Source organism: Hyperolius riggenbachi, chromosome 3, assembly GCF_040937935.1.
Source record: "Hyperolius riggenbachi isolate aHypRig1 chromosome 3, aHypRig1.pri, whole genome shotgun sequence".
In the NCBI taxonomy this organism is placed as follows: Eukaryota; Metazoa; Chordata; class Amphibia; order Anura; family Hyperoliidae; genus Hyperolius; species Hyperolius riggenbachi.
The window spans coordinates 287,246,975-287,265,364 of NC_090648.1; the positions used below are offsets into that span (position 1 = coordinate 287,246,975).

An 18,390-nucleotide genomic window follows, 5' to 3' on the forward strand; every position below is an offset into this window, starting at 1 on the left:
GCTCTGGAGGAATTTTGGCCCACTCGTCTTTGCAGAATTGTTGTAATTCAGCTTTATTTGAGGGTTTTCTAGCATGAACCGCCTTTTTAAGGTCATGCCACAACATCTCAATAGGATTCAGGTCAGGACTTTGACTAGGTCACTCCAAAGTCTTCATTTTGTTTTTCTTCAGCTATTCAGAGGTGGATTTGCTGGTGTGTTTTGGGTCATTGTCCTGCTGCAGCACCCAAGATCACTTCAGCTTGAGTTGACGAACAGATGGCCGGACATTCTCCTTCAGGATTTTTTGGTAGACAGTAGAATTCATGGTTCCATCTATCACAGCAAGCCTTCCAGGTCCTGAAGCAGCAAAACAACCCCAGACCATCACACTACCACCACCATATTTTATTGTTGGTATGATGTTCTTTTGCTTAAATGCTGTGTTACTTCTACGCCAGATGTAACGGGACACGGTCCACAAGGTATTTTCCCAAAAGTCTTGGCAATCATTGAGAGGTTTTTTAGCAAAATTGAGACGAGCCTTAATGTTCTTTTTGCTTAAAAGTGGTTTGCGCCTTGGAGATCTGCCATGCAGGCCGTTTTTGCCCAGTCTCTTTCTTATGGTGGAGTTGTGAACACTGTCCTTAATTGAGGCAAGTGAGGCCTGCAGTTCTTTAGATGTTGTCCTAGGGTCTTTTGTGGCCTCTCGGATAAGTTTTCTCTGCGCTCTTGGGGTAATTTTGGTCGGCCACTTCTAGGAAGGTTCATCACTGTTCCATGTTTTTGCCATTTGTGGATAATGGCTCTCACTGTGGTTTGCTGGAGCCCCAAAGCTTTAGAAATGGCTTTATAACCTTTACCAGACTGATAGATCTCAATTACTTTTGTTCTCATTTGTTCCTGAATTTCTTTGGATCTTGGCATGATGTCTAGCTTTTGAGGTGCTTTTGGTCTACTTCTTTGTGTCAGATAGGTCCTATTTAAGTGATTTCTTGATTGAAACAGGTGTGGCAGTAATCAGGCCTGGGGGTGACTACAGAAATTGAACTCAGGTGTGATAAACCACAGTTAAGTTATTTTTTAACAAGGGGGGCAATCACTTTTTCACACAGGGCCATGTAGGTTTTGAGGTTTTTTTTTTTCTCACTAGATAATAAAAACCATCATTTAAAACTGCATTTTGTGTTCAATTATGTTATCTTTGACTAATAGTTAACGGTTTTTGATGAGCAGAAAACGAAAATGTGACAAACATGCAAAAGAATAAGAAATCAGGAAGGGGGGAAATAGTTTTTCACATCACTGTAATTGAGCATGAAGTCATGTTATATTTGTTATACTCTCTGCAAGTTCTATAATCCCTCTAACTGGCTCTAACCCTCCTCTGTATTGAAGAGGAGCTGTCAGCCATACATCTCAGAGAAAAAAGACACATATTGTATATAAGTAGATACTCTACTTACATAACACACATCAGTGTTCTCCCCAGGCTCTTTTAGCCAGGTGCTACACCCGGCTAGTTTTGGTGACCACCCGGCTCACCTCTTCCTATGCTGTAAGCAGAGTTGCTCACAGAAGTAAAGGCTCTGCATTCACATCTCGCCCCACCCGGCTACTATTTCATGCCACCCGGCTGGAAAAAATTTCTGGGGAGAATACTGCACATATTGTACTTGGTTTTGATTTTAGTGATTTTTCTATAGTAAAGAAAAAGAAAATCCTTCTTAGGAATGGAATCTCCATTTTAACTGTCTATCTTGAAGCCAATCCTTATGTCATTTCCTCCCTTACTCTCTGCTGCCTGATTGTGTATGCATTGCCAGCCCTCCTCCCAGTCTTCAGGCACTCCCACCCTGATCTGCAATAGAAAGTGCATTGTCTCACCATGACAGCATGAGAAATATTGGCCAATCAGAGAGGAACAGAGGTGTGGCAGGGGGAAAGAGGCTTCAGCCAATCAGGTTGCATTAGTTAAGTCTGAGAGGAATGTAAAGAAGTAAAATTAAAAAAAAAAAAAGACAACCCAGTATGCCCTGCAACTACCAATGTGCCAAATCAGAGTCAGGTAAACTGGGGAATAGTCATTTATCAACAAAACAAGCAATAGTGATGTTTAACTTTTGGATTGTCTGGTTAGCATCCTTATTACTTGTTTACCAGATAAAAATAAAGAATTGATTTTAGACCCTCCTCAAATCCACAAGTGGTGGAAGAGGAGGAATCCTGGGAATCACCATATTATTGTATTATTATTATTATTTGACACTATTAGCCAAGCACCACCAGTCGTGAGGAAAAATCATCTAAACATCCAAAATCCAATTACCTGCAGTGAGAGGCTCATGTAGTAAACACAGATGCCCCTTCCTTCACCTGTTCTCACAGAGTGATATCGCCAAATAATAATAAGGTCTCGTGCTACAACAAGCAATACACTTTCTTTTCTAGTGGCAAACTTGCTCCTGCATATGTAATGGTGCAATTATTGCCAGTTACAGTAGGTGCTCGGCCTCAGCTTCTGCTGGTCTTTTTGTAAGAGCCTCTTCCATGTAATGTCCCTGTTCTACAGCAAACAAACCCTTTTAGACCCCTAGTCACCTATAAAAATGCATTTGATGGTTCATATATATTGGAGAGAACCATCCATCTTGATTCATGTGATTTGTAAGGGTTACTGCCTTCGGAATCATATGGGATGTGTGAGGGTGCAGACTAGTGTTGTATCATATTTTTTGGTTGAAATTCAATTAAGCCCCTCTGTAGGGAAAAAAAGATACATCCACACATGTCACCACCCCACCCAAAGAAAAAAAAAACATTATTTCCAGCAGCCATTATTTTGTTGGGTTGTCAAACAAGGCAAATTCTCAAAAGTATTTGTGTTCAATTATGTAAATCATCAGGGCAGTTTCTAGGCAAAAATACACCCAGGGCGAGGTTGTAAAAGGTTGGCTCCCCCCGTGGAGCCAGGTATAGGTATCCGCAGTATTGGTTAGCCAGGTCTAGTTGCACTCAGTATTGGTAGCCAGCTATAAGTCTCCCCAGTATAGGTAGCCAGGCATAGGTGCCCCAGTATAGGTAGCCAGCTATAGGTCCCCCAAGTATAGGTTAGCCAGGTAGGTGCCCCCAGTATAGGTAGCCAGTATAGTTGCCCCAGTATAGGTTAGATAGGCATGTGCCCCAGCTATAGGTTAGATAAGTAGGTGCCCCAGTACAGGTTAGCTAGGTGGGTGCCTCCAATATAGGTAGCCAGAATAGTTGCCCCCAGTATAGGCTAGCTAGGTAGGCGCCCCCAGTATAGGCTAGATAGGTAGGTAGGTGCCCCCAGTATACGTTACATAGGTAGCTGTCCCAGTATAGGTTAGATAGGTAGTTGCCTCCAGTGTAAGTTGGATAGGAAGGAGCCCCCAGTACAGGTTAGATAGGTAGGTGCCCCGCAATATCGGTTAGATAGGTAGCTGCCCCCAGTATAGGTTAGATAGGTTGGTCCCCCAGTATAGGCTACATAGGTAGGTGCCCCCAGTAAAGGTTAGCTAGGTAGGTGCCCCCATGTATAGGTTAGCTAGGTAGGTGCCCTCAGTATAGGTTAAATAGGAAGGTACCCCCAGTTTAGGCTAGACAGGTAGGTACCCTCAGGTTTAGGCTAGGTAGGTAGGTACCCTGAGGTTTAGGCTAGATACGTAGGTACCCCCAGTATAGGTTAGATACGTAGGTACCCCCAGTATATGCTAGATAGGTAGGTACCCTCCCATAATAGTGGAGGGGGAGTCGCAGCTGCTAGAAGGGCGGCCCGACCTCCGTGCTCTCCCTCCGATACAGAGTGCAGCAGGAAGCATTCAGTAGAGCAACGCACCTACCTGGTTTTGATCGCCGCTCAATTGCCGTTGATCTCCTCCTCTGCATAGCCGCTGATGCACACAAACTTCCTGTTTAGCAGAAAGTCTAGTGTGTATCAGCGGCTATGCAGAGGAGGAGACCAGCGGCAACTGAGCGGCGATTGGAACCAGGTAGGCGAGTTGCTCTATACTGAATGCTTCCTGCTGCACTCTGCATCGGAGGGAGGCCCGGGAGAGGTCGGGCTGCCCTCCCTGCAGCTGCGACTCCCCCTCCATCTCGGCGCCCCCTCAGCACTCAGGGCGGCCGCACGGCCCTAGAGACGGGCCTGTAAATCATAAGTATTGTACTTGGAATTGAACCTTTCATATTCTTAGCAGACACATGGCTTTTACAGTAATGTAGGGATCATGGGAAAAGCAGTATTGGGTCTATTTTCCCCCATTTTGTGAGTTATATGGTTTACCTGAGTGACCTGCCAACCAGCTTAAACCAGAGCGGTTAAGAAATGAGTCACAGTGGTAGGCATTCTGTCCACCGCATTTTATGTTTACCTATCAACCTATCAGAATTTGTGATCAATATTGTATTAAGTTGGCCTTTGGAAACAATATCCTCACATTAAGATGAATAAGGTTACAGTGTCGCCATATAAAATCTGATCAGCATTAATCATCACAAGATGGCAATATTCTTATGCAGTACCTCATAACCACATTCAAAGTCATAACCGCATGGGAATTTGGCACAGAGACAACATAATTTTCAAAAATGTATTAATGTAAGCAGACTGAAGTTTGGTTCATGCCAGGTAAACAGATCTATTGTGTTACTAAATAATGTGCACACCTTAAATTAATTCAGTTGCTTGTCCAAAAGATTTCCCTCCAGATTGTCATTAGGAAAAGAGAACTGTCTTCACTTAACGGACATCAAGGTGGAAATGCTTAAGGAAACAATTATGACTGATTTCTCTGAAACTCTCTGGAGAATGAGCCAACACTAACAACACTGCAAATAGGGGAGGAGCTGCTCCTTGTGGGCAGAAAGCCACATGTATATAGGTAAGCAGAGATGACCAAGTTTCTTCTGCTCGGAAACGAAAGCTTACACATGCTAAACTAAAGTGCTTTGACATGTCCGACAAATGACAGATTTTGCGGTATCGGACAATTGTGTGCAAAAATGTAGCCATATGCCGAGCGACCAACATTGGGCATTTTGCCTGATCTACCTGGCGGATCAACTCAAACCACTGTCAGGCAGATATCGTAGAGTTGGCCACCTCTGCACAATGTTGTTTGAACTACTGAATGTGCGCCTGTAGTGCAGTATGTCTTTTCCGCTTGCATGTGCAGTATTTATGTCTAATACAGTATATAAAAAAGTGGATCCGAGAAACTTTTACTCATTGCATAATTGTGTTCCTTTCATATTGTTTCTAGGGCATTCCTCAAGCCAAATACTTTTTGTTTTAGTTTTAATACTCTCCCTATAAACTAAACGAGCCTCGCCCACAGCTTTTCAGAAAGCCTTGGCATTTTCAGACAGTAGCAAGGGCTCATGGTAGCTTAGTCTGGGCAGGAGGAGGGGGAGATATTACTAGCCAGAGATTTCAGAGGCAGAGGGGAGGAGGGAGGAATTAGGTTTTCACAGGCTGAGTGCTGGAGATGCAGATCAGCTTGCCTGTGTGTAATGTTTACAAACAACATGGCAGCTGTCATTGTATCGCAGGAAGAAATAATCATATTCTGTTGAAGCTGTTTGCAGCTAGATTTGCTGTGTAAACTATCTAAACTTTAGATAAGATATATAGACAAGTTACTTGTTATAGTTAGTTTTTCCATCTCGGATCCTCTTTAAATAGTACCTCTCAGTAAATATATTAAATAGCCAGGTGCATCAAGAAAGCAATTAAAGGGAACCTTAACTGAGAGCGATATGGATGTTTCCTTTTAAACAATGCCAGTTGCCCGGCAGCCCTGCCAATCTCTTTGGTTGTAGTAGTGGTTGAATCACACACCTGAAACAAGCATGCAGCTAATCCAGTCTGACCTCAGTCAGAGCACCTGATCTGCATGCTTGTTGAGGGCCTGTGGTGTAAAGTATTAGAAACACGGGATCAGTAGGAGAGTCAGGCAACTGATATTTTAAAAGGATACAAATCCATATCCTTCTCAGTTTAGGTTCCCTTTAAGTAACCAAGTGCACCCTGTATATATGAATTAAGTAGCCATGTTCCCCAGATAACAGAATGAATGTGCTGGCTGGGGTGGGAGGGTGCATCCAGGCACTGACTGAGGTGGGTGGGAAGGTGCATCCAGGCGCTGACTGAGGGTAAGTGGGACGGTGCATCTAAGCGCTGGCTTGGGAGGAAGGGAACATCTAGGTGTCAGCAGGGATGGGAGGGAGGGAGCATCTAGGCGCTTGCTGGGGTGGGGGGGTTTGAAGGAGCAACTAGGTGGTGGCTGGAGGGGGGGGGGGGGCATCTAGGCGCTGGCTGGGTGGTAGAGAGATGCTAGGTGCTGGTTGATGTGGGTGGGAGGGAGGTGCTGGTTGGGGTGGGTAGGAGGGCTGGCTGAGTGCTGGCTGTGGCTTGGTGCTCACTGCTGCCTAGGGAGTGCAGGGTGCTGTCTAGGGATCGCTAGGTGCTGCAACCTACCCGAGTGCTTTGCTTGGTGCTGGCTGGGGAGTGCTGGTTTCTGTGCTTGGTGTTGGCTGGGGACTGCTAAGTGCTGTGGTACTGGGCGAGAGGGCTGGCTACTCACACAGACCTAAGGTCAGCGGTGACCAAAGAGAGGCAGAGCAAACTACCTCCCCGGGCGCGGTACACTTTACATGCAGGAAGTAACCAATTACTTTCCCATTTGAAGGGTCAGCGTCTTCGGGTAGTGTGCACCCTGCTCTGCCTCTCTCCGGTTGCCGTTAATCTGTGGTCTGATTGAGAGGGGCGCTCGCAGCAGGGAGGCACAAGTAGTGGCACAACTAGCTACGTCACTGGTCTGCACATTTTTGGCATAACCACAAAGTTTGCCATTGCTCTACATGTGTGCAGAGATTAAAACTAATGTGAAGTGAAATTAAAATAATAAAAACACATACTGATCTATGGAGAGAGAAGGCTCCGGAATCTAATAAAGCCTTCCTGTTCCTTTCACATTCCCCTCATTCCAACGTTGTCACCCTCGCAAGAGAGCAGTATTCTATCAATTGGTGAAAAAGCAGAGTATCCTCTGGAGGCTTCAAGAGCCTTAGTGCTCCCGAAGACGGGCCGCTCCGTACTTCGCAAGCACATAAAACACTTTGGCGAGCACTTGCGCAATCTGGAGACTGGCATCTTCATTCTCGGGCTTCCAAAACCACGAGTGGCAGCAGCTTTGAACAGGGGGTGAGAGCGCTGGAACCGTGACCGTGAGAGGAACAGGAAGAGCCCTTTCCTCTCCATAGGCACGTATCGGACTTTTTTTTTTATAATCTTACTTCACATTTTCTATAAGTAAGCTAGAAGTATTAAAGTCCTGGTGCCTACCTTGCTTTTTTCTGTTAATATCTGAGCTGGGTGTGGCTTTGATTAATACTGCATCACAGAGTTGGATCTTTATGCACTGAATGGGGTGATGAAGACCATTTTTACATTTTTGTAAGATCTCAGGATGCAGGTAAATATGCGAAATGAAGCCTTCAAAATAGCCAGCACACTTGTATATAAAGGCAAAGTTCAAAGGAACGTGGTGGATTTTTCAACATAATAAGTTGTCAGTGATGCATCTTTTTGAGTGAAAAATGATCCTGCTCCTAAAGGCATGCAGTGCGGGAAAAAAGAGCAGTTTTTTCCATCTGGAGACATATTCATTTCCACAACACAGACGTGCTAGTTTCAGAGGTCACAGCCAGGGAGCAGCAATTCACTAGACAATGCAGATGCAAGTCAAAAAATTATGGGACCTTCTACAGCAAAGTACTCACTGCCTGATGGCCTTCTCTGCAACCAACCAGGTTCTTTGGATGCATCAAATCCTATAAAGTACAACAACCTAACTTAACACCCTCTGCAAATTGCATGGAAACTTCTCCTTATCAACCTCCATGGAGCCACACTGATGTACATGGAGAACCCACCTCCCATTGCATCCCCCACACAAAACAGAGGGGACATCCAGAGGTGCCCTCCACCTTGATCACACCCTTTCTGCATCCTTTCTTTTGGTGCCCCCCACAGTTTGTGCTAACCTTCCCTGGGTCATATAAAAAGTGTGACCATTATGATCTCCCACCCATTACAAAGTTGGCACAAAATATTTGGGGCCCCTGTGGTTGCAGGAGCTGCACACCCTGTAGTTACACCTCTAGGGGTGCCCCAAATGTCATCTCCACAGGGCAACTTGCGAGACATCTGTGTGTGTCACTCATTCAGCCTCCTGCTCCCTGCACAGAGGAGTAAGTAGGTAGTGACTGAACAAGTGAGCAAAATTGTGGGAAAACCCCACCATGGCCAACAACTGCAAAGGGGCTGCAATACCATCTTAGGAGAAAAAAGAAAAATATTGTCCAATCCGCAAAACCTCAAAGAACACAAACTGTGAACACAAGAATTCACCTATTTCCGGTTTTACTTTTTTTTTTTATAATATTACGGTTAACTGATCATTTTGTAGATACAGTATTTGGATGCACTAGGAGTTCTGGTGTGAATGTCTTTCACAAAGTGATGGAAAAAGACAGGATTTATAATATCCACAGGCGAGAGAAAAAAAATAATACCCATTACACTTTAGTTTATTTTGTACAATAAATTGTAAAATCAGAAACAATGTGTGTCCTTTCACTGCTATACTGTGCTTCCATAGCCACTAAGTGATGTGATACTGCCACCATGTGTTGAATTTTGAGTACTGCACTCATCGTGTTCTAGTGTACTTTTTGATGTAGGATCATACTGTATAACTACTTAATAATGAATATATGAGGTTTTCCATTTGATCTTTATTCAGAGAAATGTAAACATCTAGATAAATAGCCAAGCATTAAGAGTTAAATATGGTAACATTTGTACTTTATATATCCAATTAACATCTAATTGGCCTGCTCCTTATTAGGGGTTTTTGCTAATGATGAACAGTGAGCTCTGAGGGCAGAGACCTACATGGAGCACAGCTCTGTAAGCATGTTGGACTAAGCAGGGCAAAAATCCAGCCTACTGTTCTAAAAGAACAAACCCCACAATTCGGAGCCCCATGCAGGCAGTAGGGGAATAAAGGGCGCGTACTATCTTGGATCTTTTGTTTAGTTTATGAAAATGGTAGGGCTTTAAACACAGGCATCATTTGTAAGAGGCTATTACAGCTCCCACATATAGAACAGCTGAAACTAATATGAGGAGTCCAGCCATAATACTATTAGTACACAATGCAGTTACCTAGGGAAAATCAATCATATAATTTTCCACTGGTTTATTCGTCTGATGTTTGCTGCGACTGCACATCATTACTTTTGTAATGTTTATTGTAAATATTCAGTAAGACAAAACTACATCAGGATTTCCCAATCAGGGTTTTGCACTAGGGTTCTAGGCCATTTGTGGCTATACCTTGGGACAAAATAATCCCAGTCCCCCTTCCCCACTCTGAGTACCAGGTAGTACAATGATATTATAGACTTTGATGAGCTGTCAAGTGATGCACCCAAACACAGCTGAAGTGAGAGGTATATGGAGGCGGACCTATTTATTTCATTTTAAACAATGCCAGTTGCCTGGCAGTCCTGCAGATCTTTCAGGCATCAGTAGATTATGAATCACACACCTGAAACAAGCATGTGGCTAATTCTGTCAGACTTTAGTCAGAGTACCTGATCTTTATGCTTGTTCAGGGTCTACATCTAAAAGTAGGCAGATGATCAGCAGGACTGCCAGGCAACATGAACAATTAAAAAGAAATACATATTGTATGTCAGCCTCTATATCCTTCTCACTTCAGATGTCCTTTCAAGTCTGGCTTGGCATGGAGAGTTCAGATAAATAGGGAGCTGCAGGCTCGCTTGGATACAGCGATGGCACATGTAGTGGCCAAATAAAGACCTACTGCCCCAGATGTGATAAATAGATTTTCCTCCCTTTTACCACTGAACACGAATGATTCGGGTGAGGAGCTAGGGCTTGGCAGTAGAAATAAGAGGCTCCTGAGGCTTCCTCCATCCTCCTTCACCCCACCAATCCCGCTCTGAGACCCTCTTAACATAGTCGACAAAAGCTTGTAAAAAATGTTTGCGTGGCCACACTCCTGTACATGTACCAGCACAGGCACACTGACAGCCTGCACAGGAGCTGCTGATACACATTTTTTTCTTTCAAGCACGAGCGGTGCTGTACTACTGTGCAGCCGCAGGCCATCATGCCTTCGCAGTGTTGCCACGCTTGTATGCACAAGGATTAAGGAGGATTGGAGAAGCCTCTGGACCATCCAGAGGCCTCCCTCTACTGAGGTAAGTATTTAACATTTGCATTTTTTCCCCTTGAAGGAGGAGATTATGACCACACTAGTTCTAAAGCTAGATTAGCTATAAGAAGGTATGCATATGTGATAATGACCCACTTGTTTTATATGATGGAATGCTGCACTTATTCTAATGGTGGTAATGGTGCACAAATCAAGAGCTAATGGTGGCTGCACATATCAAGAGAACAAGGTGGCTGCATATAGCAAGAGGACATGGTGGCTGCATATAGCAAGAAGACATGGTGGCTGCATATAGCAAGAGGACATGGTGGCTGCATATAGCAAGAGGACATGGTGGCTGCATATAGCAAGAGGACATGGTGGCTGCATATAGCAAGAGGACATGGTGGCTGCATATAGCAAGAGGACATGGTGGCTGCATATAGCAAGAGGACATGGTGGCTGCATATAGCAAGAGGACATGGTGGCTGCATATAGCAAGAGGACATGGTGGCTGCACGTATCAAGTGGTAATGGCGGCTGCACGTATCAACAGGAGATAGTGGCTGCGTGTATCAAGAGGTAATGGTGACTGCACATATCAAATGATAATGGTGGCTAGACCTATGAAGAGCTAATGGTGACTGAACATATCAAGAGCTGCACTTAAGAGGTAATGGTGGCTCCATGCTGACTTATTTTCTGCTTGATTCTCACAGGTGAGACCCTCTTGTGTGGAACCCATTCCAGCAGTTCCTGCAGAAAAAAAGCAGCATACACCAGTCTATTTCCCTCAAGTACTGGAGTACTTGTGCCTTGCTTGAAATAGGTCTAAATATAGCACATGCTAAGAGGCAGCACTGCTCCTACAATGTACTATTAGTATTAGTTTATTGTAAAAAAAAAAAAAAAAATTAGCAGGGGAAAAAAAAAAGATTATTCCCAGAGTGAATGACCAGAGCCCTGCAGAAAATATACTGCACTTGAATTGTAGTCCAAGTAGAGAGAAAAGAACAGAAATACAATAGATGTCAGTATTATACTGACAGCCTGCAGGCAGTAAGTTTTAGAAAAGAACAAAGTACTTACTCCCTTCCCACGTACAATGTAAGAGGTTTAAGGCTCCCTCTACCCTCTTCCAGTGTTGAAGGTGAAAGAAAGCATATGCTATTGCTTCACTGTCCCCTCTCTTCAAAATGTGTTCAGGGGGCAATATTAAACTCTTCATTTCAAGAAGATACTGCAGTAATAGAAAAAAAGGGAAGAAGCATAAGAAAAACAGGTAAAACATTTAGGTTAATTTTAGAGACAACCATGATCTCCAGGCCAATTTTGCATCAGGTTATACGACAGTCTGAACAGTTATAAACTGCATTGTTACAAAATAATGGGGTATAACACATATTGGCCAAATACTTGTAAATTTGTATTCGCTGCAGTGAAAATGTAACTCAAATGGTTCAGCAGGTTCTCCTACAAGTGCACAACTGCTACACAATGAGAACTAGGACCTAGTATAGGCCCTTTGTGGCAATCGCAAAGCGCCTGTGATTTGCTAAATTGCAGTGCCGTGTTTCCCAGAGCGATCACGAATTGGCTACGGTAGCCACTGATGCGCTTGCTCTGGGATCTGCATCGATTACAATGCTGCTAGTGTGACTACCCCCATAGAGATCCACTGGTGTAGCACTTTCCTATTGCCGGCAATCAGCAGTCACTGCAACAGTGCTCTCCGTGGGTCCCAGACCTGACAGAGCTTTCTAGAAACTGAATGGAAGAGAACGTTGAGTGATTAATGATCCTTCTCATCATGTCCTGGAAACTACATTGTTAGTACTGTTAAAATAAGAAACTGGCCGAGCCTCTTACACCAATGAGTGCTCAGCCATCTAAAGTCACAAATTGCACAATTTTTCTCCAGTACAATCATACCAGGATCCATAACACGAGCCCAAATGCCCAACTCGAACGTAAAAAAAAAAAAAAAAAAAGACACTGAACCCACACATTTGCAAATACATGCTAAACAGGTACACTCCAATACAGCAATCTCTGTGCTAACCTCTCAGGAGAGCCATCAACCAGTGGGAACAGATATGCTGTGCATTTTGGAAGCCAGATTATTGGAAGAGTAACGAGGCCTACAAGGGGTGCAGTGGTAGCTTCAATATACAACCACCACTACTCAGGGGTTCACCCACCACCACACCGCAGGGAGTCTGCTAAAGAAAAAGCACAGGGAACAGTTCAAAATAATTGGGAAATTACAGATATGTTCCCCAAGGTGACCAGTGCGTGAAAGGTCACGTTTTATGTCAAGTGCATTTGCGTTTTTTCACGCACATGCATAATTGTATCGTTTTGATGCGTTTGTGTTTCTCTTATCCAAACGCATATGCGTTTTTCTATTGCATTTTATTCAAATCACTAGGAAGTCATCAGGAAAAAAGGGAGAAGATCCGCACTTGTCAGCTCAACAGCTTTATTAATGGACGTATCTAGTAACACCAACAGCAGGCATCAAGGTTTGATGCCTGCTGTTGGGGATACGTCCATTAATAAAGCTGTTGAGCTGACAAGTGCGGATCTTCTCCCTTTTTTCCTGATGATTTTGGACTTGCTGCCCAGGTCCAGCACTGCAGCAAATTTGTGGAGTAGAGCGGTGTTCACCAGTCCTATCATTAGGAAGTCAACAGGAAGGGGAATTACATCAGAAAACAATTTTTCAAAATGCATATTAAAAAAAATGCATAAAAAATGCATACAAAACGCATTACATTGTGTCACCATTGACTTTCATTATGTGTGCTTTTGAAAATATGCAACAAAACTAGCGGTTTTTTTTAAAACGCATATTTTAAAAACGCATATAAAATGCAAATGCAGTTTTCATATGCGTTTTTTTTATGCGGCCCATTGACTAACATATGCATAAATGCTGCGTTTTACACAACACTAGCATTTCTGCCTAGTGTGTTCCCAGCCTAAAGCTTAGGAAGGTGTCCATGTGGAATGTTTGGAACCATTGTTTTTTTATATTAGAGATAGGAATGTGTGTTATGGTTCCTGATAGGATTGTGCTGGGTTATAATTCCACTGTTACGGTCTAACTGGCAGCCCCATCCTATACCCTTCATAGGCCAGTAAGTCAGATACCATTTGCTCTGAGTGCTTGCCATGTTCTCCTTAGCTCAAAACAAGGATAAACTACAAAGGCAAAAAATAAGCTCTATTCAGACAAGCACCGATAGATCCCAGGAGAACCTTCTACAAGCAATAAGGAAGCACATTAGGACAGAGATACTTCATTCAACCTAAATAATTACAGTAATAATCAGCAGGAGAAGGCTGGCCAATGGAATATGTTTATATTTACTTCTTGATACATTGGAGAGTTAGGTACAAGAAGCATCAGATAGACACCATTCATAGAAAGATGTGATAGTTAAAGTAGAACTCCACTCAAATATTTTAAATAGAGCATGAAACGGTTAGAACCTCTGTCCGGCTTAGATAAGTGGCTGTATCTCTGTTGGGCAGATCTTAACCACAGTTGTCCCCAGTAACAGAAAGTCAGTGAACCTCAGCAATGTAAAAAAGCCAAGAGAAAAAACCTAGTTAAGGTTAGAATTCTATTTTTATCCCTAATAAAGAAGCCTTTTCAATACTGTCTGTTACTATTTGAGATATTCTCTAGCTCAGTGTTTCCCAACCTTGCCACCAAGGACTTCCAACAGTGCATGTATTGCAGGAAACTGCACTTATTCACAAGTAAAGTAATTAGTGTCTCTGCAGTGCAGATAAACTACCTCTGTGGATTCCAAGAACACATGCACTGCTGGTGGACCTTGAGGGCAGCGTTGGGGGAACTCTGCTCCAGCTTCTGCATGTGTCACCATAAACATGCTACATAGGGAATCTCTCTACCCTCATCGAAGTTATCCTTTCCCACTTTATCCAAACTTTCAAAAAAATTGCAATGAGTTGTACTGATTGGAGTTGAATAGTGTCAGATATGGTGGAAGGTGCGATTGTAGAGTAACTGTGGCACTGGAGTTTCAGGTTACCAATGTAACACCTCTGGCTTCAGAAGACAGGATTACCCACGTAGACCTACTTTTGGCACATGTGGATTGAACTCCACTGCTCTGTGAATGGCCTCTACAGCATTCATTTCTGCTGTGCTGAGCCCTCGCCGAGATGCGGCTTCTGGAGAAAATCTGAAAATCAAAAACAAAACAAAAAACGTGTTAAAATGAAATATGTACAAAAAAGTAAATTTAGCCTGTATGTATACTTCAGTCCACAGCAAAGCCAAAAATTACTTGGGCACAGGAACTTTTTCTATAGTATATACTAACCATCGGCTTCTAAATAAGATTGTACAGAGTTCAATTACAGGGTCACCAATTACACAAGGATCATTAGAGCTTCTAGTCATATTTTAATCTTAAGTATAATGGTAATGATGTCTAGTGCAGCAAGAGATGCTGGTATGTAGTCTGCTAATCCAGCATATCACCGGTGCCCATGGCACTGGATCTGCCCCATTATATTGGAAATAAACCAGACCATGCAATCTCTTTCTCACCTCACGGCAAACTCCAGTGCTGTACTTGGCAGGCAAACACCACAGGGAAAGCTGTGACAACCAATGCCCTGCCCTCCCAAGCTGGAGTCGCTGTGTAGGGAGGAAAGATGTTGCAGGTATTGTTGGATCTACAGGACAAGAGAAATGCAAGAAAAATTACTTGTACTTCCAAAAGAGCACAAACTAAATAGCATTCCTAACAGCAAGCCTAACGCCTACAAACACCATATTTTCACTAGAGGGATGTTCTCAATAAAAAGCATATTTTATGCCTAGGCTTAGAAGAGCTACTTGGGTGTACTTGGTGCTGTTGTGGGAGTGCACTTAGGAGCAAGGTGCCTGAATATGATCACTAGCAGAATCAGTGGCCTAGCAATAGGGGATGCCGAATTTGATACATCACTGGGGCCTCAGAACCAGAGTGGCCCACCACAGACCCTCTTTCAACCACTTTATTAGCTCTTCATTAGTGCTATGTTGGTAATGCTCACCTCAATATCTGCTGTGAATTGTGGCAATAGTTAAACTGTTTACTTCCGTCTGCTTACACCTCTGACACTGTGGCTGTCACAAGCTGCCTGTTAGGTGTATAGGTTGGTACACACTATAGGATTCCCAGAAAATGTTGTAAACAATCAACATCTTTCTGATATTGATATCTTATCTATTTTACCTCTTTGCACGGTTTGGTATCAGACAAGACTGCAACAGAAACTGTTTCTAATACTGATCAGGCCGCCACTTTCTTTTTACTACCCAAAGTTGTAAGAACATCAGTGGTGTGCCACTACCACCCATTAAATGCAGTCTGCCAATATCTGATCTCAAGCATTTTTAAGAAAACGAGATTGAAACACATTATTAAAGAATGGGATGCTGGCTGGATATCAGCAGCAGCCTAGCCATGTAAGGACGTACTCACTTGTCTGACACCGCTCTGGCTTTGAGTAGTGCAGCTGTGTAACATATTGTGGCAGATTTTGGTAAACTGATATCTGTAGAGAGAAGGAACCACCAATAGATGAGTGTAAGGTTGTGAAACGGGTATACAGTGCCAACTGACAAATGAAACCAATAAGAACATCAATAATAATAATAATAATAATGGTAATTGTTGGACTGATGTGTATTTAACCACTTCACCACTGAGGGGTTTTACCCCCTGACCACCAGAGCAATTTTCACCTTTCAGCGCTCCTTCCATTCATTCGTCTATAACTTTATCATTACTTATCGCAATGAAATGAACTATATCTTGTTTTTTCCGCCACCAATTAGGCTTTCTTTAGGTGGGACATTATGCCAAGAATTATTTTTTTCTAAATGTGTTTTATTGGGAAAATAGGAAAAATGTGGGGAAAAAAAAAATTATTTTTCAGTTTTCGGCCATTATAGTTTTTAAATAATGCATGCTACTGTAATTAAAACCCATGAAATTTATGTGCCCTTTTGTCCCGGTTATAAAACCGTTTAAATTATGTCCCTATCACAATGTTTGGCGCCAATATTTCATTTGGAAATAAAGGTGCATTTTTTTCAGTTTTGCGTCCATCCCTAATTACAAGCCCATAGTTTATAAAGTAACAGTGTTATACCCTCTTGACTTAAATATTTAAAAAGTTCAGTCCCTAAGGTAACTAATTATGTATTTTTTTTAATTGTAAATTTTTGAATTTTTTTTTAATTACAAAAAAAAAAATAAATGGGGAGTGTGGGAGGTAATGAGTTAATTTTTTGTGTAAAAGTCATTTATTTGTATGTGAAAAATGTGTAGGGTGTAGTTTACTATTTGGCCACAAGATGGCCACAGTAACTTTTTGCTTTATTGCGACCTCCAAGCCTCCTTCCGGAAGCTTGGAGGAAGAATAAGGAGGCTGGACACGTGAGTTTCTTCTCACAATGATCGCGCTGCCCATAGGAGAGCAGCGGGTCATTGTGGGGCTTAGATCAACGAACGGGAATGGATTTTCCCGTTCATTGATCTCCGGGCGAGCGGGCGGCGGCGGTTTTACTAGCGGCGGGCGGCGTGTTTACGAGCGGGAGCGCGGACAGCGTCGGGAACGCGGAAAGTACGTGTTTCTCCGTCCCTGGTTTTTAAAGGATGGAAAAAGGGGCGGAGAAATACGTACGCGCGGGGGTAAAGTGGTTAAGACCATGATAAAAATATACATATTTTGTCCCAGTTAAGTAACCAAAGAATTTGTTTAGTTTGAAGTTTAGCTAAGGCTTTTAAACAGAGTGTGAAGCGTTGGAACCTCTCCAGCGTTTAATTAGTCAATAGAGATGGTCAGAGAGATACTGTACACATTTTTCAGTCAGCATACAAAAGTAATGCAAATTGTATATGCAGTGGGAACACGGGTGGGGCCAGGCAAGCAGCAGCGCTAGGACAATTTCCAATACAGGCATCTATCTGATGTTCAATCTTGGGGCAGATCAAAATATGTAACCTTATTTTCAAACAGGTATCTAAGATAACAAAAGTTACCCCCCCCCCCCCCAAAAAAAAAAAAATATATAGCCATATGTTAGTTGGCAGACAGTTATTTGTGGAGCTTTCATTCAATACCCACACAACAGAATCATTACTATGATCTGAAGTGATGGCTTCAGTAACAAATTGTAGGTAAAAAAATGAAACAGTAAAATGTGGTTATGTGGTTGTAGTTCTGGTTACACATGCCTAAGGAGGACAACATGTTTAAATGATCCCAATCTGCAAAACAAGTGGGATTATAAATCTCATTACTAAGAAGCTCACACAAAGTCTGTAAAAATAACAGGAGTTAAAAAAATAAAAAAAAAGTTGTGTCTAACAAGTTTCTATCCTGGCTGAGCTAGTTAGCTAGCTAGACATAGACAGACTAGATAGCTTTGACACAAGACACCGCTACATGCTGAGTCCGTCCATCACAGGGATGAGGTGATGATGAGAGCGGCAGGGTGACAGGGCAGAGCACCTTGGAACAGTAAGTGTGACACTTTGACAAAGATACAAAGAGCATTGTGCTATTTTATGGATGGAAGGATCTGAATATTTGCACATTTTAGTATTTATATAGCGCCAACATATTACGCAGCGCTGTACAGAGTATAATGTCTTGTCATTAACTGTCCCTCAGAGGGGCTCACAATCTAGTCCCTACCATAGTCATATGTATGTATCGTGTAGTGCATGTATCATAGTCTAGGGTCAATATAGGGTTAAGCCAATCAACTTATCTGTATGTTTTTTTGGGATGTGGGGGGAAACAGGAGTGCCCGGAGGAAACCAACACAGACAACTCCTTGCAGATGTTGACCTGGCTGGGATTCGAACCGGGGACCCACCGCTGCAAGACGAGAGTGCTACCCACTAGGCCACCGTGCTGCCCATTACTATCTACGCACACAAGTAATAGTGAGAGGACCCCGCCATTACAGCTACATGGTCTTGAGGTTTGCTCACACCACCAGTGTGCAGAAGAAGAGTAATTGGACAGGTTTATAGCAGTGTGAATGTGTTGGACTATATACACAGTGGTGGTGGTACATTACTGAACAATGTTT

General features: G+C 42.9%; 1 protein-coding gene across 6 annotated transcripts in view; it reads right to left on the reverse strand.

The window, feature by feature from the left end:
* The window catches only part of LOC137563688 (suppressor of tumorigenicity 7 protein homolog), a 186,661-nt gene that overhangs the window by 15,520 nt on the left and 152,751 nt on the right, over positions 1–18,390 (reverse strand). For 5 of the 6 annotated variants that reach the window (XM_068276443.1, XM_068276447.1, XM_068276446.1 and 2 more), the window contains 3 exons: positions 15,764–15,836; positions 14,368–14,470; positions 11,340–11,490 (listed from right to left, as the gene is read on the reverse strand). In XM_068276443.1, the coding sequence (XP_068132544.1) occupies positions 11,340–11,490; positions 14,368–14,470; positions 15,764–15,836 (327 nt within the window). The remainder of the gene's footprint in view (positions 1–11,339; positions 11,491–14,367; positions 14,471–15,763; positions 15,837–18,390) is intronic. The other variant, XM_068276445.1, reaches the window with a different exon arrangement.